Source organism: Lipotes vexillifer, unplaced genomic scaffold, assembly GCF_000442215.2.
Source record: "Lipotes vexillifer unplaced genomic scaffold, Lipotes_vexillifer_v1.1 scaffold299, whole genome shotgun sequence".
In the NCBI taxonomy this organism is placed as follows: Eukaryota; Metazoa; Chordata; class Mammalia; order Artiodactyla; family Lipotidae; genus Lipotes; species Lipotes vexillifer.
Genome location: NW_006784347.1, coordinates 2301395 through 2325471, shown reverse-complemented (window position 1 = coordinate 2325471; position 24077 = coordinate 2301395). Strand labels below are relative to the sequence as shown.

General features: G+C 45.1%; 2 protein-coding genes and 2 non-coding genes across 4 annotated transcripts in view; 3 read left to right on the top strand and 1 right to left on the bottom strand.

The window, feature by feature from the left end:
- The window catches only part of TEX2 (testis expressed 2), a 108879-nt gene extending 102045 nt beyond the window's left edge, over positions 1–6834 (top strand). The window contains exons 10-12 of the mRNA XM_007456774.1: positions 892–1101; positions 3392–3512; positions 5157–6834. Coding sequence (XP_007456836.1) covers positions 892–1101; positions 3392–3512; positions 5157–5279 — 454 coding nt within the window. The 3' untranslated portion in view covers positions 5280–6834. The remainder of the gene's footprint in view (positions 1–891; positions 1102–3391; positions 3513–5156) is intronic.
- A 3208-nt stretch (positions 6835–10042) lies between these two features.
- On the bottom strand, positions 10043–10115 carry TRNAG-CCC (transfer RNA glycine (anticodon CCC)). The gene has a single exon. It is a non-coding gene; the product is annotated as a tRNA-Gly (tRNA).
- Positions 10116–19024: 8909 nt separating this feature from the next.
- TRNAE-UUC (transfer RNA glutamic acid (anticodon UUC)) lies at positions 19025–19097 on the top strand. The gene has a single exon. It is a non-coding gene; the product is annotated as a tRNA-Glu (tRNA).
- Positions 19098–21349: 2252 nt separating this feature from the next.
- Positions 21350–24077, top strand: part of ERN1 (endoplasmic reticulum to nucleus signaling 1) — an 80520-nt gene continuing 77792 nt past the window's right edge. Inside the window, 3 exon segments of the mRNA XM_007456805.1 lie at positions 21350–21372; positions 22723–22966; positions 23026–23550. Of these exon segments, the coding sequence (XP_007456867.1) occupies positions 21350–21372; positions 22723–22966; positions 23026–23550 (792 nt within the window).

Genomic DNA, 24077 nt, shown 5'->3' with positions numbered 1-24077 from the left:
ATTCCTGACACTCTGGAACTGTGGAGGATTTTAAGAGCAAATATCCTCTCTTCTTAGGGCAGTCTTAGGTAGATATGACCTGATACAGGAAAGCTTGCTTTCCTGGGCTGCTAGCGTATCAGCCGCATGCAGCTTTTTTTCTTTAGATGCTCCTGAGCCCTTTGACAAGTCGTTGCTGCTCAGAGTTGCTGTGACACCATCCAAAAGGCAGATGTTTTACTGTGCTTTGTGGCCCTGTTAATGCAGCCTGATTTCTTATTTGCTATGTAGAGATGGTGAGATTTTGCTCAGAGGACACTGGATTTATATTCAGTATTTGAAGGTTATAAAGGAGAGCAGGTGAGATACCTTCCCTGCTTGCAACTGTGAGAACTTGGTCTGACTCGCCATTGTCAAGACTCAGGCTCTATCTGATGTCTAAACCTTGTCTAAAGTTGTAGTTCTCTGGACTTCCCTGGTGGTCCAGTGGTTAAGACTCTGTGTTTCCACTGCAGGGGCACAGGTTCGACCCCTGGTCGGGGAACTAAGATCCTGCATGCCATGCAGTGCAGCCAAAAGTAAATAAATTAAATTAAATTTAAAAATAAATAAAGTAGTAGTTCTCACCTGGGGGTTATTTTGTTCCCCCCCCCCCGGGACATTTAGCCATGTCCAAAGACATTTTTTATTGTCATATCTGTGGGGGAACATGCTATTGACATCCAGTAGGCTGAGGCCAGGGATGCTGTTAAACATCTGGCAACATCCACAACAAAGAATCGCCCAGTCCACCATGTCAGTGGTGCTGCAGTTGAGAAACTCAGGTCTAAAGTCAGGTGAACACAGAGCCACCAAGTTGTTTTTGAAGGAACAAAGTCTGTACTAACACCCGTCTGTGTCCCTCATTTAAAGGTATGTTGGAGGTCACCGAACAAGTAAGATTATGAGGTTTGTTGATAAAATTACCAAGTCAAAATATTTCCAAAAAGCAACGGAGACAGAGTTCATTAAAAAGAAGATTGAAGAAGTCTCCAATACACCACTGCTGCTGACTGTAGGAGTACAAGAATGCAGAGGAACCTTGGCGGTCAACATTCCACCTCCCCCGACCGACCGAATGTGGTGCGTAGAGGGCTCCGCGGGCTCAGCCAGTGATTCCCCTTCTTGCACGACCAGAAAAATCCCATAAAAACTGCTGATCCTTGACCTTCTCCTGGGAAGAAGCACTTTCACACGTTTTTCGTGGAACCTTAACATTAGTTGTAAATCTGATTCTGTCGTCTACTGTGAGTGGTTAATTCACATATAAAGACTCATCTTCACACATTAGGAAGAGTTGAGGTTATTGGTGAAGTTTATGGGATGAGCTGTTTCTATTCTTGGTCTTCCTCCTCTCTCAAGCCAACCCCTTCCACCAGTGAGAACAGCTCTCATTTGTAGACCTCTTATTCTCTGCCTAGCCTGGGGTGTAACTGCTTTACCTGGCCAGTCCTCACAGCATCCCGCGGAGATAGGGCCATCGTTATGCCCACCTTACAGATGGGGATCACACATCCAGCAGAGTCCTGGGTGGTTAGGGAAGACTTCCCCAGGTCAGATCTGGATGTTAAGGAGGCAGGAGCACGTGTGCTTGGTAACTGTGGTAGAAGGTCTACCCAGAGAGTTGTCATTTGACTGAACCAGTGGGTCTTAACTCCACCTGCATATCACAGTCACCTGGGTGACTTGTTAAAGCTATGCCCAGCCCAGCCCCCAGGATTCAGCGGCTGGGGGGACTAAGCCAGGATTGAGAATCACTGAAATAAATTTTTCATGGGCCCAGCAGAAGAAAATCACTATCTATAAATCTCAATTTTAAATTGACATTCAGATGTGCATAAGGGTATACAGGGATTGCATAAAAGACCTCTTTGTACCATAAGCTACAGTTGTGTGAAAAAGATAGCTCTGTTCTGTTACAGAGTGAAACCAGCATGCTGGTACACAGCCTTAGTGTTCAGAAGGGCTTGTAGGAATGATCACAAAAGGATTTTTTAATTGACTGATCATTTAATGATGATACTGGTGTTTCCCAGTAAAAACTTTAAAATACCATTTTAGATTTTATTTTTAAAAAGTAATGTTTTCACTGGAAGAACATGAAGAAAACAGGAAAAAAAAAAAAGCCTGTAACCTTTTACCATCCCCAAATAACCAGTTAATAAGTAACTTACTGTGCATTTTTCCAAGCCTAATAACAAATTTTCTTTTAAATAGTAAGAGTTGATACGTTTCTTCCTCTTCCAAGCTTTGACTTAGGAGTTACAAATGCCACTGCTCAATGGGAGTTAAAATTAGAGACCTCTAGGCTAGTGCCACGCAGTGCATGCTCGAGTGCTGAACTGTTTGTTATTAATCCACAAAGATACGTATAGATACTGAGAGTGTTTAGAAACATTTATAGCAATCTGCCATTTTTATCATACAGGCAGACCTCATCTTACTATGCTTTGCTTTCTTGTACTTACCGATATTGTGTTTTTTACAAATGGAGGTTAGTGGCAACCCTGCATTGTCAGATGATGGTTAGCATTTTTTTTTAGCAATAAAGCGTTTTTCAATTGAGACACATACGTTGTTTTGCACACTTAATTGACTACAGAATAGTGTAAATATAACTTTTATATGCACTGGGAAACCAGAAATTCACGTGACTCACTTTATTGCAGTAATTAGCTTTATTGTGGTAATCTGGAACTGAGCCCACGGTATCTCCAAGGTGTGCCTGGATGTTTTAAAACATTGGTCCATGATGGGTTGAAGTTTTTAGTTTGATAGCACACAGTCTCTTGACTGGATACCTTACCAACAATTCTGAGTGCCAGTCTGCTCCATTGAGAAGCCATAATTATGGTGTGGAGTGTGGAATGAAAAAGCAGGTTATAGAACGTTTCTATTTACGTATGCATATTAGGAGTGTGGGGAAAATGGATCCCACTTCTCTCAGTGGTCCTATCTTGGTTATGAGACTCAGAGAGAGAGTGTCTTTTATTTTCTGCTTTATACACTTGTATATTTTGGATTTTGTAACAGACATATCCTACTTTCATAAAAATAGAAACAAAGAAGATCCTTTCCATTTTAGGAAAAACAAAAACAAGAAACAATGCCTAGGTCATGGACTTTTCCAGTGGCATTTCCTGGCTTTCTTAGTTTGTCACAACTGTTCTCAGATCATCACGGCCCTGGGTCCAGGGACACAGGGAGTTCACAATTCATACTTGCTGCACTGAAGTGTTTTTTAGAAGGGATTTTCGGAAGAAGAGAACATTTAAGTAGTGATAAAGCCTTGTGTAAATGAGGAATGTTTGCTCTTGGTACTGTCCACTTCTTTTCTTTGATTCTAAATGTGGTTATTACTCGTCTTTAAAAGGTATGGTTTCCGGAAGCCACCACATATCGAGCTGAAAGCTCGGCCAAAACTTGGAGAGAGAGAAGTGACTTTAGTTCATGTGACAGACTGGATAGAGAAGAAACTGGAGCAAGAGTTTCAGGTACACCTGCAGTGTCATCTAGTGTTTCATTGCTGAGGCTCTAAAAGCTCTGGGTAGAACAGAGGTTCTGAACTTCATGTGGGTCAGGATCCTCCTTGGAAAATCTGGTGAAAGCTATGGACCCCAGGAAAGTACACATATGATCAAATAGGCATAAAGTTTCAGGTTTAGTTTCAAAAACTCTGAAACTCATCCACAGAACCCCGTGAAGTAGTCTTTAGAGGAAACGCAAAAGGTAGGGGTCAAAGAGCAAAGTGACTGTCTTGTACCAGTAGGCCTGGCGAGCCGTCCATCTGCTGGGGCTATCTTTGGACTTTTCCCCGGGTGGGGCCTGGAATTGGCTGGCCAGCTAGTAGCACCCGGGCTGTGGTGGTTCCTGCCCTTGTTTGTTTGTTGCAACAAACATTCTGCGTGTAGCTACCACCTACCCTGGAAGTCCAAAGATGAATCAGGCCTGTCCCTCCCCTGTGGATCTTCTAGGGTAGTCTAGAGATCTTCTGGAGTTGACTAAGCCAGAGCTCATTCTCTAAGCCTGTCTTCTGCATTCTGCAACCAAGGGAAATAGCAGTGTAGCTGAGGCCCTGGAATGAGCTGTTTCTATCAAATTTTTATCAGGTTTTTGAGGCATCCTTGTCTTTTAAGGTTTTACGGATTAACAGACTATTTACTTTGTAGTAAATTTCAGCTTTTGAAGAATACCGGTATTATTTTTGCAGTAGTATATTTTGAGTTATTGCCTTTAAAATTATATATTTTTTATTATTTAAAAGCTATAGGTTAAATATAACTAAAAACCAATCTATGGAAAGCTTAATTTTATCTCCAAAAGGAAGAGTACTTTGAACCTAATTGGGGGAAAGACAATCTCATGCCTTCAGTTCTTTTCCTTTTTCTTATCTCCCTAGATCCTGCATTAGGAATTTGGGTGGGTCATCTCTTTTAGGGGTATTAGGGGTATAAGGGTCATCTCTTTTAGGGGGCAAACTTTGGTGCATGGTATTTTTGAGGCAAGTTGGGAAGTTGAAGGGTAACTGCTTGCATTCTCCCATGGCCACCTGTTTTTGTTTTTGCTTTGGAAGAAAGCATTGCTGAAGTTGAACACATTGCCAAAATTCACTTACATAAAATTAATTTATAAACAGATAGGCAAAGCACCATTACTGTCAAGCACTCATTATCCTTTGGGTGTTCACTATAGTAGGATTTCTTTCATACAGAGCTTTAACTGGTTCTGGTTTGAAAAAACAAAAAATTAGCTTACATTTTTGTTGCTAGGATTTAAATGGGTAAGTTGGCTTATGTGTGTTGGACTATGTGTTCTGGATACAGTAATTTGGAAATACTATGAGCAGCTTACGCTCTTAATTCTCTTAATGTTATTAATCAATTCATGAGTCCTTTTATTATATGTACATGAAATCAAAGGCTGCTTCTTCCTCAGAGCTTATTGGGTTCTCGTGTTCGTGCACTGGTGTGATACCTCAATGCTTTCTAAATATCATAGAGGAATTAGCTTGGAATGTGTAGGAAAAGTTGTTTCATATGTATTTTAAAAACTAGTCTAAAGCCTAAAATTATCAGAACACACTAGGGCAACTCTGAGAAAAGAGCATTCTTCCACATGCCTGTTCCTTCTTTCTACAGAAAGTTTTTGTCATGCCAAACATGGACGACGTTTATATCCCTATCATGCACTCAGCCATGGATCCTCGCTCCACTTCCAGCCTCCTGAAAGACCCACTGGTGGAGGCTGCTGATCAGCTGTGATGGGTGCAGACCTGGTGTTCCCAGTATTATGAGATGAAGCTCAAGGTGTGGGGTTCTCGGCTGCCATCTGGGCTGTAGCACTGGCCTTTCCTCGTGCCACAGCTTCTGCCCTCTGCCTGCCGGTGCCCATCCCACTGGGAGGTGTCCAGTGAATGGGGTCCAGATAGCCTCCTGCAAAGCTTTGACTCAGCAAAGGAAAACTTGGAAGGATTGTCACGGTGGATCCAGAGATTACAGGTGACCCCCACCATGGCTTTTCTAAGTCTACCAGTTTTTGTGGCAGCAAAAGAGCACATTAAGAGCGAAGCTGCACAGCTGGGAGGCTTCCCCTTGCCTCCTCGATGCCTCCAAAGCTTTTTCTCAGGCAGCCAGTGCAGTGGAATGTTTTCTCACTTTTACAGTTTGTGTGACGCAGCCCTCCACACCAAGAGAACGTCAGTGTGGTTACACATGTGGAGGGTGGGGAGTGGAATTTTGTGAACTATTTCTTTGGTGATAAAAAGATATGCATAGCAACTTACTCTTCTTATCAATTGTGCGTTTTGGAAGCAAGTAGCCATAGAACACACACTCTAACACACTATCAGCTGGGGCGGGAACCGTGGGATTTATGTGACCATTAGGCAAAGCCATGAGATCAAACCATCCCACACCTGTTACCAAGGAGGTACAATCACCTGGTTTCTGACTAATCCCAAATGTTTTCCTGAGACTTGAGCATATGTGGAAATATCAAACAAACCTAATGACTGGACTGGGGTGGGGCCAGGAAGCCAGAGCCACCGTCCTTCCACCTGGCACTTGCTGTGAGCTCTGGGAAGCTTTAAATAGGCATCTTAAATGCTTTGTTAACCTAATCGGTTTGGGATGTTTTGTGGGCAGTTTCCTTTTCTGATGTGGCCAAAACCGGAGACTGCTCTCTATCGTCTTGAGTCCAGATGAGGCTCAAGTTTGCTCGGCATCAAACACTACAGATCTCAAAATTAACGTGACATTTAACGTTGCCAACTTTATTTTGTGCATTTGTGTCAGAACATTTAGTTTACAGGTTTCGGGGCTCTCTCAAACTGTGTAATTTGCTTTGAGAAGTACACTCAATACAATTTTTTAATTGTTTAAAGCTGCATTCAACATCAAACTTACCTTGGGTTAACTTTTGACAACTTACATGTGGACAAAGCTAATAGTGGTTTTTTAAACAGCAACAGCACCTTGCCTGAACGGGACTTTAAAGAAATATATTGAAAAAAACATATTCGAACCCTTATTTGATTACTTTAATTGTACCATTAAAACATTTGACTTAAATTATCGGACCATTCCAGTCAGTGTACTGTTCTGATTTCTCATTGTGTAGGCCAATTTGCCTGTCAGTGCGCATGTCTTGTTCGCTGGTCTTATAATTTTTGTGCAATAATTAAAGGCAAAGGACTAGATGCACTATTGTGTAAAGAGATTACACATGACTGTACCCTATTGCACTTAATCAAATAGTATGTGGGGATTTACAATCGCTTGCATTGTTTCACAAAATAAATGTCTGTCAAATACTAGATAAGCATCTAAGTCATTTCTACTTGATCCTGCTTAGATAATAGGAACAGAATAAACTGTGGTACAGAATAAACCTGGGCCCTCAGCTGCCAGTAGCAGCTTCGGTTTCTTGGGTGGTCACTGGACCCGTCCTGTTCGAGGATCCAAAGTAGACCACACCCTGATATAAGGAAGGCGCTATTATCCTCGATTCGTATTTTTTAAAGTCCTGCTTCTGGGGCTTCTCTGATGACGCAGTGGTTGAGAGTCCGCCTGCCGATGCAGGAGACGGGTTCATGCCCCGGTCCGGGAGGATCCCACAGGCCGCGGAGCGGTTAGGCCCGTGAGCCATGGCCGCTGAGCCTGCGCGTCCAGAGCCTGTGCTCCGCGACGGGAGACGCCACGACAGTGAGAGGCCCGTGTACCGCAAAAAAAAAAAAAAACACTCCTGCTTCTGAGCTAGAGTTTACACCAACTGCCTACTAACCCTGCTGACTTGGGGCCCCCTCCATTAAGTACCAAAGGGGCTAGACATGCCCTTCAACACGTGCTGCCTTGTACTCAGAAATGATGCTCGTTTCACCTAAATCCAGGAGGGATCGTTATCACCTAGTATGTGGATTACGAAGGAGTGATTGTGCATTTATTTAGGTGCCCATGTTGTGCCCCGCAATGCACAAAACCGTCATTGTGAGCTGTTCAAGCTATCTGGGACACAAAGCAGTTGACCCTAAACGGCTGTTTTTCTAAGTGGTCCGCGAATACACCTCAGCCAGACGAGCTCAGCCTATGCAGCTCACGACCGGGAACCAGTTAGTGTCAAGCGCACTACAGCCTTCACTCAAGCGGTTCAAGGCCACAGCCGGATTCTCATCTCCCCTCCCTGCAGACGCTCTCCTCGCCGCGGTTAAATGAACCTGCCCGTCTCACTGATTTCCACGGAGAGAACACTCGGACTCACAGGACAGGCACAGGAATAAGCAGAAGACTGCAGGACCCCCGAGGCCCCCCACCCCAGCCCGGTGCCGCAGTGTAGCTCGCGGTTAAAAGGGCCGCCGCCGCGGGGGCAAGACGGCCCCAGTTATGCGCAAGCGCGTGCTGCTCTGGCGCTGCAGCCTGACCCCCGGCGCCACGCGCAGGCGCGGCAGGGGCTCAAAAGCAGCGCGTCGCGACAAACATGGACACCACCGCTGAGATCAAGCCATTTTATTGAGGGGCTTCGGGGTAGGGTAGAAAAGCTGGGAGGACAATGAGATCCAACGTCCTTCTCCTAGCCGGGACCTGCAAGAACGAGAGCGGTGGGTGAGGAGGAGGTGGTATACCCGCAAAGCCGTTTCCCACCCCCCAGCCTCAGCGGCCCGGCTCAGACTCCAGTTCGCATCACCCGCGTCAGCAGTCTAACACGTGCTTTAATTTGGATATCATCACCGCCAGCCGCCCACCCTCCACCCGGTTCCCAGGCCCACGAAAAAGGGGGGGAAACAGACCTGCGCCAGCCAAGTACAGACCCAACCTCACTTTCACCACTTCACAGTCGCTGAAAGGAAGGGGAACTCGCCGGGCTTCTACTTAAAGAAGCAGACCGGAGGTGGTTGGGCGGGCTTTACCGCCATTAACCAATAGCAAGTCAAACTTCTAGCCACGTGCCTGTAAAGTGGCCTAATGATTGGCCCTGCTCACTGAGTCCTCCAGAGTATAGAGCGGTTATATATAGAGCCAGCCGTCAAGATGGGCGTCAAGGGAAGACTAAGAGTTGCGCGGTGTCCTAAATTCTAATGATTTTTTTCGCGGCGTAGGTCGTCGGCCTGTGAGTAGTGTGCGTTTCTCCATACTACACAAAACGAAACCTTACAAACGGCAGGGCGCAAGTAATGCCTAACCTGTTTAATATTCTGTGCCAGGAGCTAGGCTAGGAGCTGAGGTGACAAACTAGTCTTGTCCCTGAATTTAAAGTAACCTGTTCCGGCAGAAAGACCTTGTGTTTGAAAGTAGACTGATGTGCAACCAAATCCTGACTTTGTGATGAATTCGCCCTGTGACCTTGATCACTTAGCTTTTCTGAGCCTCAACTTCTGAAAAATAGGGGAAAAAAAAGTGTTGTACGAGGCTTAAATAAGTTAATGTCAGTCATCTGGTACATTCTGAGTGGTAAACAAATATGTTTTTAAAGGACTGGTGTGATGTGGAAGACTTATGGATTGCAATACTTTAATAAACGCCAAAACAGAGCTATAAACAGCCTACACTGGAAGCCCAAAGGAGAGAAGGTCTAACATTGGGAAAGCTGAAAGTACTTCTAGGTATTGAGCTCATACTGTGAGCCAGGCATATTATTCACAAGTGGTCAATAATATGTCCCTGCCCACTGGGTTTGATTTACTGGGAGAGGGAACAGAAGACACACGGGCACAATATCTGGTTATCTTTACTTCCTTTATATGTTTTCCTTGGGAATTCTTTTCCTTTTTTCCTCCTAACTTAATAAGGAAAGTTTATTGGTTTTTTGTTATAATGAAAGCATTTCAGCCTGAGTTTGGAGTTGAATAGGACTCTTATTTTCATTATTTGCTACATAGTCTTTAGTTAAATTTTAAAATTCCTCTTTGATCCAAAACAGTAGTTATTTTGGCAAGTGTTCTGTAACGTCTATATGATGTTGACTTTAAGAAAAACCAAAACACACAATGTAAGAGCTGTGAGTTGAGTTTATTCAGTGTCTTACTGAGGACTGTAGCCCAGGAGACAGTAGGAGAGCTATGAGAAAGTGTTCCCAAGAGGTAAGGGAGGAGCCTGTCTACATATGAATTTTTTTGCTGGGGAAAAAACATCTAGTCGAACATCAAAGATTACTGCTAATCACAAAGAACAGACATCTCAAGTTAATGATTTTAGTACTCTTCTACGTATGGGAAGATGCAAGAATCTAGGAGGTGTGGAAAATTTTTCCTTAGATATGTATCTTAACTATCTAGGGGCAGTATCCAAAGCACAGAATGCTTCCTGTTTTTCTCCATCCTGAAATCCCCATAGGCCCACTCTCAGTGGGTGACTTTAGTGACTAATGGCTTGATTTCCTTGTAGAACTGGAGTGGCAGACAACATTTTTTTTCTTTACGACTTTTTAAAAAATATTTATTTATTTATTTGGCTGCACCGGGTCTTAGTTGCAGCACGTGGGATCTTTCAGTTGTAGCATGCGGGCTCTTTTAGCTGTGGCACATGGGATCTAGTTCCCTGGCCAGGGATTGAACCTGGGCCCCCTGCATTGGGAGCACAGAGTCTTAACCACTGGACCACCAGTGAAGTACCTACAATGATTATTTCTATTGCTGTGGAAACATTTTCTTAAAATATTTATTTATTTATTTGGCTGCGTTGGGTCTTCGTTGCGGCATGCCGGATCTTTGTTGCAGCACGAGGGCTTCTCTCTAGTCGTGGCACACCCGGGCTCAGTTGCCCCACGGCATGTGGGATCTTACTTCCCCAACCAGGGATCGAACCCGTCACCCCTGCATTGGAAGGTGGATTCTTAACCACTGGACCACCAGGGAAGTCCCAAACATTTGTTTTTAAGTCAACATTTATTACACTGTCATACAGTTTCTACATTGGGAAATGAATTAAAGTTTTCTTTGTAGCGTAGAATATGATCTCCTTTTATAAATGTTCCACAGATTTTGAAGTGGAGATGTTTTCACTATCATGTACAGATAATGGCATGAAGTATTGATTAATTTGGGGCTTCCCTGGTGGCGCAGTGGTTAAGAATCTGCCTGCCAATGCAGGGGACACGGGTTCGAGCCCTAGTCCAGGAAGATCCCACATGCCGCAGAGCAACTAAGCCCGTGCGCCACAACTACTGAGCCTGCGCTCTAGAATCCGTGAGCCACGTGCCACAACTAATGAAGCCCGCGTGCCTAGAGCCTATGCTCCGCAACAAGAGAAGCCACCGCAGTGAGAGGCCTGCGCACCGCAAGGAAGAGTAGCCCCCCCCCCCCGCTCACCGCAACTAGAAAAAAGAAAGCCCACACACAGCAACAAAGACCCAATGCAGCCAAAAATAAATAAATTAATTAATTTTTAAAAATTATTAATTCAGTCTTAGCTGTAATTATGTTGTCTAAATCTCTCTCTGTATTTTATACTTGATTGGGAGTGTATGTATTCTCATTGATTAATAGTGAAGTGTTAAGATCATGCTTCAGATACCAAATGCAGGCAAGGATGCAAAGCAGCAAGAACTTTTCTTCATTACTGTGTGGGAATGCAAAATAGTACAACCATTTTCATAATCCCCTAAAACTGCAATCACTCAAAAGCACTTCAGTGGGTAAGTGGTAAGCAATTGAGGTACATCCTTACAACTAAATGCTACTTGGCCATAAAATATTGCCAAAAATAGAATGAACTATCAACACGTGTCACACATGGAAGAATCTCAGAGGTGTTATGCGGTGGGAAAGGAGCCAGACTCAAAAGATGCTATAATTCCATTTATATGACATTATAGAAAAGACAAAACTATAAGGATGGAGAACAGATCAAAGAACTCCCAAGAGATTGGGGATGTGTGGAGCATTTGGCTACAAAGGCAGCACAAAGGCATTTTTGAGGGTGATAGATTTTTTTCTGTATCTTGATTATGTTGGTGGTTACAGGACTTTATGCATTTGTCAAAACTCAGAACTGTTCACCCAAAAGATTTAATTTTATTGTATAAAAATTTTAAACAAAAAATTAAAATAAAAAATCTGCTTCCGTCATTTTCCATGATTATTTCTATTGTTATTTGTTTGTACATTTTGAGGCTATGCTATTAATTCTCATTATGGTTTGTGGCTGATAATATTTCCATTGTGGATTACACATATCTGTATAAAATAACTAAGTTATTTATGTCTTTTGCCTTGAGTTCTAATTTATCTCACATTAGCATTATTACTCGTCTTTTTGTTTGTTTGTTTTTCTGATATGTTTGCCCATCCGTTTATTTCTAACCTTTCTATGTTATTTTATTCTTATTGTGTCCTTTGTATGAGGCATATGGTTGGATGATGATGTTTATCCCAATGTGACAATATTTGCCTTTAAAAAATTTATTTAAAGATACATGCACCCCATTGTTCATAGCACAATTTACAATAGCCAAGACATGGAAACAACCCAAGTGCCCATCAACAGACAAATGGTTTAGGAAGCTGTGGTATATATATATACACACACACACACACACACACACACACACACACACACACACACACACACACATACACACAGTGGAATATTACTCAGCCATAAAAAAGAATGAAATATTGCCATTTGTGGCAGTGTGGATGGACCTAAAGAATATTATGCTTAGTGAAATAAGAGAAAGACAAAGACTATATTGATATCACTTATATGTGGACTCTAAAAAATAATACAAATGAATGTATATACAAACAGAAACAGACTCACAGACACAGAAGATAAATTTATGGTTACCAAAGGGGAGAGAGACAAATTAGGAGTATGGGATTAACAGATACAAACATAGTATACATAAAATAGAAAAGGAACAAGAATTTACTGCCTAGGGGCTTCCCTGGTGGCGCAGTGGTTAAGAATCCACCTGCCAACGCAGGGAACACGGGTTTGATCCCTGATCCGGGAAGATCCCACATGCTGTGGAGCAACCAAGCCCCTGCGCCACAACTACTGAGCCCACGTGCTGCAACTACTGAAGCCCGTGCACCTAGAACCTGTACTTGGGGACAAGAGAAGCCACCACAATGAGAAGCCCGCAAACCGCAACAGAGTAGCCCCTGCTCGCCACAAGTAGAGAAGAGCCCGTGTGCAGCAATGAAGACCCAACACAGCCAAAAAATAAAATAAATAAATGAATAAAAATAAATGAATGAGGGAAGGGGAGAGGCAGCATGTGGAAAGGAGGGCCTCCGGAGTGTGGAGTTCCAGAGTTTGGAGTGGCTGAGAATCTGCCTGCCAATGCTGGGGACACGAGTTCAAGCCCTGGTCTGGGAAGATCCCATATGCCGCGGAGCAATTAAACCTGTACGCCACAACTACTGAGCCTGTGCTCTAGAGCCAGTGAGCCACAACTACTGAGCCTGCGTGCCACAACTACTGAAGCCTGCGCACCTACAGCCCATGCTCTGCAACAAGAAGAAGCCAGCGCACCGCAATGAAGAGCAGCCCCCGCTCGCCTCAACTAAAGAAAGCCCAGGTGCAGCAACGAAGACCCAACACATCCAAAAATTAATTAATTAAATTAATTAATTATTTTTTTAAAAGCCCATTTTTGAAGCAGTGGTTTGCGATGCCACTTTTGTCATGTACTAGGGTTCCACATGATTCGGGCTCTACTTTTTTTTTTTTTCGGTACGTGGGCCTCTCACTGTCGCGGCCTCTCCCGTTGCAGAGATATTAATAAATTGAACATTCAGATACCACTTAGTTTAGGAGAAATGACATCATCAGTAACTTTGAAGCTCACTTTCGGCCCCTTCTGACTACTTCTCCCTCCCTCACTCTCAGAGAAAACCACTGTCCTGAATTTTGAGTTTGTCTGGTTTTTGCTTTTTTTTTAGACTTTTGCTTCATATGTATATATATATATATATATATATATATATAAAGCTGATTTTTAACATCTTCCTCTACTATTTTCATCTGCATGATCCAGGAACTTAGTTCACTGTATTCATTACCTTGCCCTCAACACATAGAATACTGCCCACTACAAAGGAGATATTCAATCATAGTGACTGCAAAATGATAAATAAATGATTGATGGAATATCCACATTAAGAAAAATGTTTTCAAAGAAAAACACAAACCAATTTTTTTTAATTGTAGTAATAAGATGCATCATTAGAATTAAAGCCAGCTCTATAAATTGAAGCATGAAATAGATAAAATGTATGGCTTTTTGCGGTATGCGGGCCTCTTACTGTCGCGGCCTCTCCCGTTGTGGAGCACAGGGTCCGGACGCGCAGGCTCAGCGGCCATGGCTCACGGGCCCAGCCGCTCCACGGCATGTGGGAATCTTCCCGGACCGGGGCGCGAACCCGTGTCCCCTGCATCGGCAGGCGGACTCTCAACCACTGTGCCACCAGGGAAGCCCCGCTTCATATATTTGTATATTATTTAGTTTTGCCTGACTTTGAGCTTTACAGAAATAGAATATACTGTATATGTTCTTCTGTGACTTGCTCTTTTTATTGCTTAATATTGGCGACATTCATGTTGTATGTAATGCAACCAGGAATTGTAGTAATGCGACCAGTTTCACTACTGTGTAGCATCCCAGTACACAATTATACTGCAGTTTATACACCTGTCCTCTTTGGGTTAGATGTTTAAAATATCTTCCAGTTTTTAGTATGACAAACAAAGCTGCTCTGAATATTCTTGTGTGTGTGCAAAAGATCCTTTGGGGTATGCACACAGAAGCACAATTGCTAGGTAAGCACATTTCCAACTTCCCAGATAATAGCAAATTATTTTCCAAAGTGGAGGCTCTAATCTGCACTCCCACATTGGGCTCCACCCTCACCAACTCTTGATATCATCACACTTTTTATACGTTTGCCAATATGGTCAGTGTAAAATGATGTCTTTAGTGTAGGTCATGGGCCAGGTGTAGTCAGGTATATTGTTGATTTAGTCCTCTTAGAAATGTTGAGCTAGCACTTTAATCAGGGATTATTGGTTGTAAGTGATGGAAACCCAACTCAAAGTAGCTGGGATAAATAGGGGAAGGTTTGTTTAAATAGAGGAAGAAGAGCTTTGCAAGCTGATGTCAAGCCAACTGGAATCAGAACTTAAGCTTGTCCAGGGCTCCTTGACTGCCTCTGTGCATCTCTTTACTTGTCAACTTTTTTCTTTTGTGTTGGCTTTCTTTACACGATGGAGGCAGCTCCTGGGCCTCACACCTCCCGGCCTTGCCGGTAAAAAGGAAACGAGTCTCTTTTCGTGCCTCTAGTTGAGGCCAGATTGGATACAAGCCTACCCATGGGTCAAGTAAAGTTGGTCAGACGGGTAGCTGTTTTGGTTAACTATTACTGCACAACAAACCACTACATAACTTAGTGGTTTAAAACAACAGCCATTTTATTATCTCTCACAGATCTGTGAGTTAACTAGCCTTGTTAACTGAAAACAGGGTTTGCCTCTTGGTAAGCTAAAAGACACAACCAAGCCAAAGACTGGGAGAAGGAAGGATTTATTACTTGCAGCAAGTAAGGAGAACGCCGGGGAAATTTCGCAAAGCAGTGTCTCCCCAAGCAGCAAAACTGGGGACATTTTAAGCTAAGGGTATATGCATATTCATGAAGAGGCTGATGTAGTATATGCATATTCATGAAGAGGCTGGGGCAGTGTGTGCATATTCATGAAGGGCCTCGAGGAGAATTCAGCACAGAATTGGGGCAAAGTTTGACAGAGTCCAAGCTTTAGTTGACTGAAGGCACAAATGTCAGAAAAAGTTAACATCATTCCTTAGGTTCAGACCGGTCTGGGGTCTTAGCCATCCTCCACCTTGGTGGGGGCCTAAATTCCTGTAGAACAACTCAAAAGACCGTACCAGATTATTATGTATATCCATTGAAGAGGAACTAGGACTCTGTTTTATCACTGAACTATTTTTTCTTGACTGTGTTTCCTTTGCTCCTGCATTCCCTCACTTGCCTTAAGATCTTTAATTACTGAGACCTGTTCAAGGGCAAGCATTGTGGCCAGGCTTAGATCACAAAATAGCTTAGGCCAATAATGGCTTCTCTTATGTCAAGAAAGCCATGGCTGGTTCTCTTTCTCTGGAGACCCCCTACCCTCTCTGCTTACCGTCTCAGCTGAGAGGGACTTCTGTTCCATGTGGTCACCCTGGGGCTTGATTGGGCTGAAACACCCAAAATGGCTCACCTAGATGGCTGGCAGCTGGGAGCTGTTGATTAAAGCAACTCCGTTCCCCTGCATGTGGCCTGAGTGTGGCTTGGGCTTCTCCCAAGATGGCAGCTAGACTCCAAGAGGAAGGAAATGGAAGTTGTCTTGCCTTTTAAACTTGGGCTGGGAGGTCTCAGAATGTCACTTACGGTCAAAACCTGTCACAGGGACAGTCCAGATTCAAAGGGAAGGGAAATAGCTCTTACTTTTGATGGGAAGGGCAGCATGGCTTATAAGGAAGGAAAGTATTGTTTGGGGCCATCTTTGGAAACTTAGCTACCACAGTAGAGTAGAATGATTGGCCTCACAAGGGTAGGTGCCCACTAGGGCAGAGCCAGTACCACCTAGCATATCTGCCTTTTTTCCAAGGTGGGCCCTAATTCCTGTTCACTTGCTCCCTCCATGGTGAGAACAGCTGAAACTGAGCAGGACCTGGGAATTAGGGAAGTGAAGGAATGCAGAAACAAAGGAAAATCAGTTAAACAAGAAAAGTAATGACAACAGTTCAGCAATAAAACAGAGTCCTAGTTCCTCCTCAGGGGAGGTACGTAATGATCTGACACACATATCTTTGAGTTCTGCAGGAAATTAGACCGCCCACCCAAGTGGAGGATGGTGACTATAAGCTGAGCAAAAGCAGGTAGACCCCAAACTGGTTGAAACCAGAAGGTTGATGATTAAGATTCCTGAAACATCACCCTATTACCTCACCACCAACCAATCAGAAGAAAGTCATGCACCCTGAAGCCCTCACCCCAAGTGTTGCCTTAAAAACCCATCCCTGAAAGCCAATAACAGGGAGTTTTGGGCGTGAGCCACTCCCATACTCCCTGTTTGGCGAGCTGCAAATAAACACTGTGCTTTGCTTCATTACAGCCTGGTGTCAGTGAATTGGCTTTGCTTTGAGGCAGGCAAGTGGACCCAAGTTCACTTCGGTAATACGGTCCCTTGAACATGGTAAACACTTGATAACTGTTGTTGAATTCCTTCTTCTGAATCTTCTTGTTTGTTTAACTGCACCAGTCACATATTTTCCATCCTGCTTTGGCAAGGTCTCTTGTATCAGCCCTGGTCCCCCCTTCCTTTTCTTGCTCTAGATTAAGGCCCAAATAACTCTTGTTAACCGGCTCCTGATGTCTCTCAAACGCCTGTCTTTTGCCCGAACTCTCCCCGCGAAGCGTACCTTCAGTCCCATCTCACTCTGCTGCTTGCTAAGAAAGCCCAGTCTGACATTAACGCCCCCATCTACCGGCCCATCCTGCCTGCCCTGCCTCATCTCCCGCTGCTCCTCTGGGTAGAAGTCGAGCACAAGCTCACTTGTTTTTAGTGTATGTGCTGCCGAAGCAAGCACACAAGCTCACTAATGAGGCAGCTGGGGCTTCCATGAAGCCACACAGTCCTTTCCCTTCTTCGGGCTTTTGTTCGGGTCCTCCTGTCCCCCTAGACTATTCCTTTCCCCTATCAAATCTGACAAAAGGCCTAGCCCAGATACCACTTCTTCCATGAAGCCCTCCCTGCTCTATCCATCCCACCTCCTTCCTTCCACCAGACCCATCTCTCTCTTGAACACCATAGTTCTGTTTCTGAGTTTATTCTCACCTTCTTGCACTTTTCACAGTTGGCCTTGTACGTTGTACAAGTCCTATCACCTTTACCAACTTGCAAACTGTGATATTCCTTCATGGTACCAATCCTTTGAACTTAGAAGCCCTTGATGGTATTTGTTAAAAGAGTGAATGAATAAATGAATGAATGAGTGGTAACCGTCTGAGGTCAAAGATGAGGTCATCTGCAAAATGAAGGTGACAAAATTATAGCTAAAGTTTCTTTCTACTCTAAAATTTGGTTATGGACTTCCCTGGTGGCGCAGTGGTTAAGAATCTGCCTGCCAGTGTAGGGGACATGGGTTCGATCCCTGGGAAGATCCCACATGCCATGGAGCAACTAAGCCCGTGCACTACAACTACTGAGCCTGCAAGCCACAACTACTGAAGCCCGCACGCCTAGAGCCTGTGCTCCACAACAAGAGAAGCCACCGCAATGAGAAGCCTGCACACCACAACAAAGAGTACCCCTGCTCACCGCAACTATAGAAAGCTGGCGCTCAGCAATGAAGACCCAACACAGCCAAAAAATAAATAAATAAAATTTTTTTAAAAAGAAAAAATATTTTTTAAAAAATTAAAAAAAATAAAATTTGGTTATGTCTGTGAATGAGCTCTCGTAGAAAGGAGAGAGAGAGAACAGGTAAGGTATATATCTTGAACCTTAACAAACACAGTCTGCAAGGAGGTAAAAGAGCAGAGAGACAGGAGGAAAGCCAGAAAATGGTACTATCCAAGGAGGAAAAGTTCAAGAAAAAAGAACTATTAACATACCTGAGGGAATTCCCTGGCAGTCCAGTGGTTAGGACTCTGCACTCTCACTGCTGAGGCCTCGGGTTCAATTCCTGGTCCGGGACATAAGATCCCACAAGTCAGATGGCACGGCCAAAACAACTCCAAAACCAAACAAACAAAAACATACGTGAACTGAAGAGAGGCCCAGGGTAAAAAAGATAAAGCAAGCCCACTGGGATTTTGCAGGAGGAAGAATATGAGCTGCTTGAGAGAAGTTTCCAGAGAGTTCTGTTGAAATAAGCTGGATCCCAGGGGATTAGGAGGGACTGACCAGTGAGGAAGAGAGGTACTCTGAGAGGATGGCCGTTTCCATGTTGGCACTGAGCTGACCCTTTGAGAATATTAATATACGATACACTGGTACCACTATGGACACTTCACCATGGTGGCATATAGACTCAGCACAAATGGGTGTAAAATACAACAGCTCAGAGGCAAGTGAACAAATAATCAGGATTAGACTGAGCTCTCTCCCAGGGCAGAAACCCCAGGGGAAAGCTCAGTCTTCTCTCCCAGGTGGCTGGTCGGTGCCTTTTGTGAGTTGTGCTTTTGCACAATCAACCCACAGGTGAGATCAGGAGACTTACATGTTATTTGAGGCAATGCCCCTTATCACCAAATATTTGTACAAACTTCTGTTTGTTAATAGTATTCCAGGGACAAGGCAGTCTGGCTCCTGCCTAACCACATTTACGGGCCACAGAATGGTACCTTGTCAGTACACTGGGGGAGGGGCAAGGATAACAACCAGCGATGGTGGAACAGGCTGCAGCATCTGTGGTTGCCTCAGTGAACTCCGAAGTTATGTAGACAGCTGAGTTCTTTTTTTTTTTTTTTTGACAGCTGAGTTCTAATCCAGGTTGTGCTGGGAATTCCCTGGTGGTCCAGTGGTTAGGACTCAGCACTTTCACTGCTGTGGACCCAGGTTCAATCCCTGCTCGGGGAACTAAGATCCCATGTGATGTCCGGTACAGCCAAAAAAAAAAAAAAAAAATCCATGTTGTGCTGCTTACTAGCTATGTGTTACCCACCTGGCTGTTAATCTTTTAAGATTCCAATGTATCATCTGTAAAATGGGGCTAAGAACACTACCTCATAGAACTGCTGTGCAGATAGCATGAGCTGGTCCTATAAAACATGTGTTTGCACATTTCCAAACAATAGCCCACAGCCAACCAATGTTAACTGTGATAAGAATCATCTTTGCGGTAGCAAAAAAGTGTACGGTAGATTGGATTCTGTGGTAAAGAGAAGTTCTCCAGAGTGAGTGGCACGATCTCTTCAAATCCAGTCATCCTGGAACAGGAAGAACCAAGGTTCTATTTACCTAAGAACCAAACTGCTCACAGTGACAGTGGCTTTTAAAGAATTTCCCTTAAAAAATTAGGACATGAAGGAGATAAACGTTTAGCTTGCTACCAGAAACTCTTGCTTCATCGTTTTATTTATCCCTTAACTACCCCTCAACATGTGCTGTAAGTTCAAGTCTGTTTGGGAGCAGCGGCAGTGTGGAGATCACTCAAAATAGTCAAAGTGGATTTAGCCTGGTAAAGACACTGTTCCTTTGAGATGGTACTGAAGCTTTCAACCATGACCTCTCTTTCTGGTTTTACCAGCTTTTCCTTTCAAGTCTCCTTCAAAGGAAACTACTCTCTCACTAAATAGTTATCTGCAAACCAACTTCATAATCATTTTTAAGTGAAATTTTGAAGGGTTTCGAACAGAATTGAGACAGGCACAAACATTTGAAGGCTGGATCATAACTTCCACTAGAGGGCGACATTTGCTAAAATAAAGAAAAGGGATTAATGGCCACAGGGATTAACGCTGGACATTATGAGTGAGCCGGATTCCAGGACCTCGGCTACCCCTATCACCTCCGGGAACTGGAAAACACACAGTCTCCACCCCCAGGAGATTCAGAATCAGTAAGGGGAAGAGGGCAGAAAAAGGTGTTGGGAATCTATTTTTTAAAAAAACTCTTCAAGTTTGGGAGCCACTGATTTAGAGAGAAGTGAAAATAAGATTTTAGCTCATTTCTCCCACCACTCCCTCCCCTCTACTGACATAGTCAGGTCCTGCCTGCTCCAGTCTTTGCTGAACATATATTTTAACCTTGGTGGAAAAAGAGGGCTTATCTTTACACTAAAACCATGACCTTTGCCTTGTTTAGTGGATGTTATTTAAAACAACTTCCAGAAAGGTCATTTTCAGGCCTTTTCTATGGGCAGGTCCACTTCAAAGGCACCCTGCAAAAATATTTCCATTTCTGTCTGTATTTATCAGCAATGCCAGCTTTTGCTTTATCAAAAGCAAAAAGCTGTCTAAAACAATACTTGACTATGGAACAAGATTGTGGGCAATGCTGCCGTAAATAAAACCAGAACTTATCAGTGTGAGTTGCCAATCAAATGGAGACAGGCACAAGACATGTGCCTGTCTGATTAAGCATAAGAGTAACCTAACTGGTGCATAAGAAATTCTGAGAACCTATAACAGTGCAGTTATGGCCTAGAGATTTGGTCCAGATGAGTACAAGATAAATATACCTACCTCGTCCAGTCTCCTTGGAACAGATTTTTTTTTCTTTATTGGATCTTTAAAACTGATTTATGAGTCAGATTGAGGTAAGCATTCCCCTTTGTGTTTTATCTGCTGTGCTTACAGGGTCACAGTGACATTTTGAATTGTAAAAGGGCTGCCAGAGTTCCAGCACAGAAAGTTCCCCTCCTAGAGTCACTCTGTCAGAGAAAAAGCACCAGAGAAGGCATGTGAAAGCATTTTCTGATCAGGCTTCTCTATTAACTCAACCCTGTGGTCTTACAGATCCTGTTGTCAGCTTGCATGCCGGATGGATAATCATTAAAGAGCTCCTCCCACTTTCTGTGGGCGCCTCCCTGGACACCTGGCCACACTGGTCAGGAGTGATGGAGCTTGTGTTTCTGCACATCCCTCGCCAATCTCAAACCTCTCCGTTTGCATTTATACATGCAGATAACACTTTTCAAAATGTGTCTACTGCTTTCACAGTTGCCAAGATTTGTCCTACTCTTAAACTGGTGTGTTGGATTCTCCAGCAAGGGTTTAGTCCCTTGACTGTGATTCAGGCATATGAAGTTGGGAATGGGGAACTTTGTTGATGTGATTTGCTTTACCATGAGCATTTCTGTCTGCTCTAGTGGGATAGGATTGACTCACATGCACCCAGGCTCAGACATCTGGTGAGTCCCCCACTAATTTTTTTTTAATTATATTATTTTTAATTGAAGTATAGTTGATTTTACAATGTTGTGTTAGTTTCGGGTGTACAGAAAGTGATGCATATATATATATATATATATATATATTCTTTTTCAGATTCTTTTCCCTTATAGGTGATTACAAGATATTGAATACAGTCCCTACTTCTTTATTTCTCTAGCATTGCTTACTCCTTTCCCCCAAACCCTGAAAAATCTTAGGCTGTCATACGAGCAAGTCAAGAAAAATTAGAGGGCTTCCCTGGTGGCGCAGTGGTTAAGAATCCGCCTGTCAATGCAGGGCACCCGGGTTGGAGCCCTGGGCCAGGAAGATCCTGCATGCCGCGGAGCAACTAAGCCCGTGGGCCACAACCACTGAGCCTGTGCTCTAGAGCCTGCGAGCCACAACTGCTGAGCCTGCATGACACAACTACTGAAGCCCATGCGCCTAGAGTCTGTGCTCCCGCAGCAAGAGAAGCCACTGCAATGAGAAGCCCACGCACTGCAATGAAGAGTAGCCCCTGCTCGCCACAATTAGAGAAAGCATGCGGGCAGCGACAAAGACCCAAGGCAGCCAAAAATAAAATAAATTAATTTAAAAAAATTAGAGAAGCTGCCATCCTTTTTTTCCTTTTCTCCTAGAATATGGAAATGTGCTCTGAACCTTAGTTTATTCTGTCTTGTTACAAATGTCCTCTGGAGAGAGGCTTCCATCAAAGTTGAGGGCAGCATGGGACAGTGACCAAACAGCTGCAGGGCTCTTTACATCAGGTTAATAGCCCACAACCTTCAAAAGGACCTTGTATGAGTCCTCAACAAACCCACTCCCTCCAGCGAGTTGGGACCCATGTCAAGCTTCACGAGGTCACATCTACAAATGCCACATAAACACACATGACACCAGCAGCTGAAATGGTTTCCTTCTTTGCTTGTAATTTTTGGTGAATGATTTGGCCGTGGTTATTCCAAAGGGAACTGTTGGCTGTGGACATGATTTGAGGGGAATTCCTGAGGACAAAGAAAGGGACGTTTGGACTAACTGAGGCGCAGCTGGAAGACCCCAGGGCTGCGAACTCGGCAATAGCCGCGCGCAGGGCAGAAGCGCCGGGTTGCAGGAATCCCCTGCCAGCTGCCGACCCTCACTCCGGAGGTCGCTGACGATCCCACCACGGCGGGAAGACGGAGCGGGGACTCTGGACAGTCGGCACGGGCTGTCTCTTGGCCTTTCCTGATCAAGTCTGACGCAGCGGATCTCTCAGCGGGATCACTGGGACCGCCTGGGGCAGGGAATGCGCCCGCGTGGCGGGGTTGCCGGTCTCCCCTTGCCCTCAGGCAAGCTCTTTGCCTCGATCACTCAGCGTCCCTAGATGCCCGACGCAGAAGCCTGGTGCTCTTCTGCCGCCGCGGCCGGGACACTCAAGGCCAGCCGGAGGCCCAAGCTGCCTTTGGCACCGCCTATAACCCCGCCCCTCCAGCGACAGCCCCGCCCAGTCCAACCCCAGCCCGCCCCCAAGCCTGGGCCCCGCCCCGGCCCCGCCTCCTGCCCCGCCCCGACCGGAAGAAGCGCCGGCGCCCGGCACTTATAGGGCCGGGAATGGGGGTGCCACCACCGCCTAGATAGCTCTGCGTCTGCAGAGTCCCGGCCGCCGCCGCACTGTTGTCGCGGCGCCCCCGCCCCGTCCTCTGCACGCCCGCACCGTCCCCCAGGAGCCGGCCGGACCGGTCAGGAGCCAGGGCCGAGTCCTCGCCATGCCTGCCCGACTGCAGCTGCTGCTGCTGGCGTTGCTGCTGCCCAGCCCCCGGGTGAGTGACCGGGAAGGTTGGGGTGGGGAACGGCGCGGGACGGGCCGGGGTCCGAGCCGGGAGCGCGGCGGTGGCGGCGGCTCCAGGCTCCGTGCGCCCGGGCGGAGAAGTGGCGGCCACGGCCGGCCCCGCCGAGGCGTCCGCCACCCAGGGGCCTCGCGGGCCAGCGCGGCTGTCACGAGCAGCGCCTACCCGGCCGCGTGCTCTCCGGCGCAACTTTGTGTCGTCCTAGCGGCACCTCGGGGTCTCCAGAAGGGCCCGGGCCCTTGGGAGGCTGCCCCACCTGCCGGACCCTTCCCGCCGGTGGGCGCCAACTCGGCCTGGCGGTGGCCGCGGAGGAAGGGCAGAAAGGGCCCTGTAACCAAGGGGAAGGGAATGTCTTGCGTTTGTAATCTTCGCTTGAACTTTTCAAAATGCGAGAACTTTGGGAAACGAATGCCACTGGAAGTGGGTAAGCGTTCTTACCCTAGAGCTTGATTCCGCTTACCTGCCTTGCAGGTTTCTTGGCATTGGAGACAGCGGGCTTCCTTTCGGGCAGCAAGACATCGTTAAGCAGGTTAAGAGGTGCGAACGGTACTCTTTTTTTCAAGACCCCATATGGGACAGCAGTGAAGCCTCTTCGAAACTTTAAACGAAAGACTGTCCCCTCACGGGAGAGCACCGTGGGGCTGTCCAAAAAGTCTTTTCATCTTTTTCTGGAGAGAAGAGCCTGGTTTACATTTATTTAACTTTCAGGCCTTCACTCAGGCTGTGGATTCGGGCACCGTGGCTGGGAGGACATTTTGTGGACAGGCTTGGCTTTTTTTCCCCTTCTGGTTGGAAGAACCTAAATTAGTGAGTGGTTTTAAAAAAAAAAAAGAAAGAAAGAAACAAAACGTACTGTT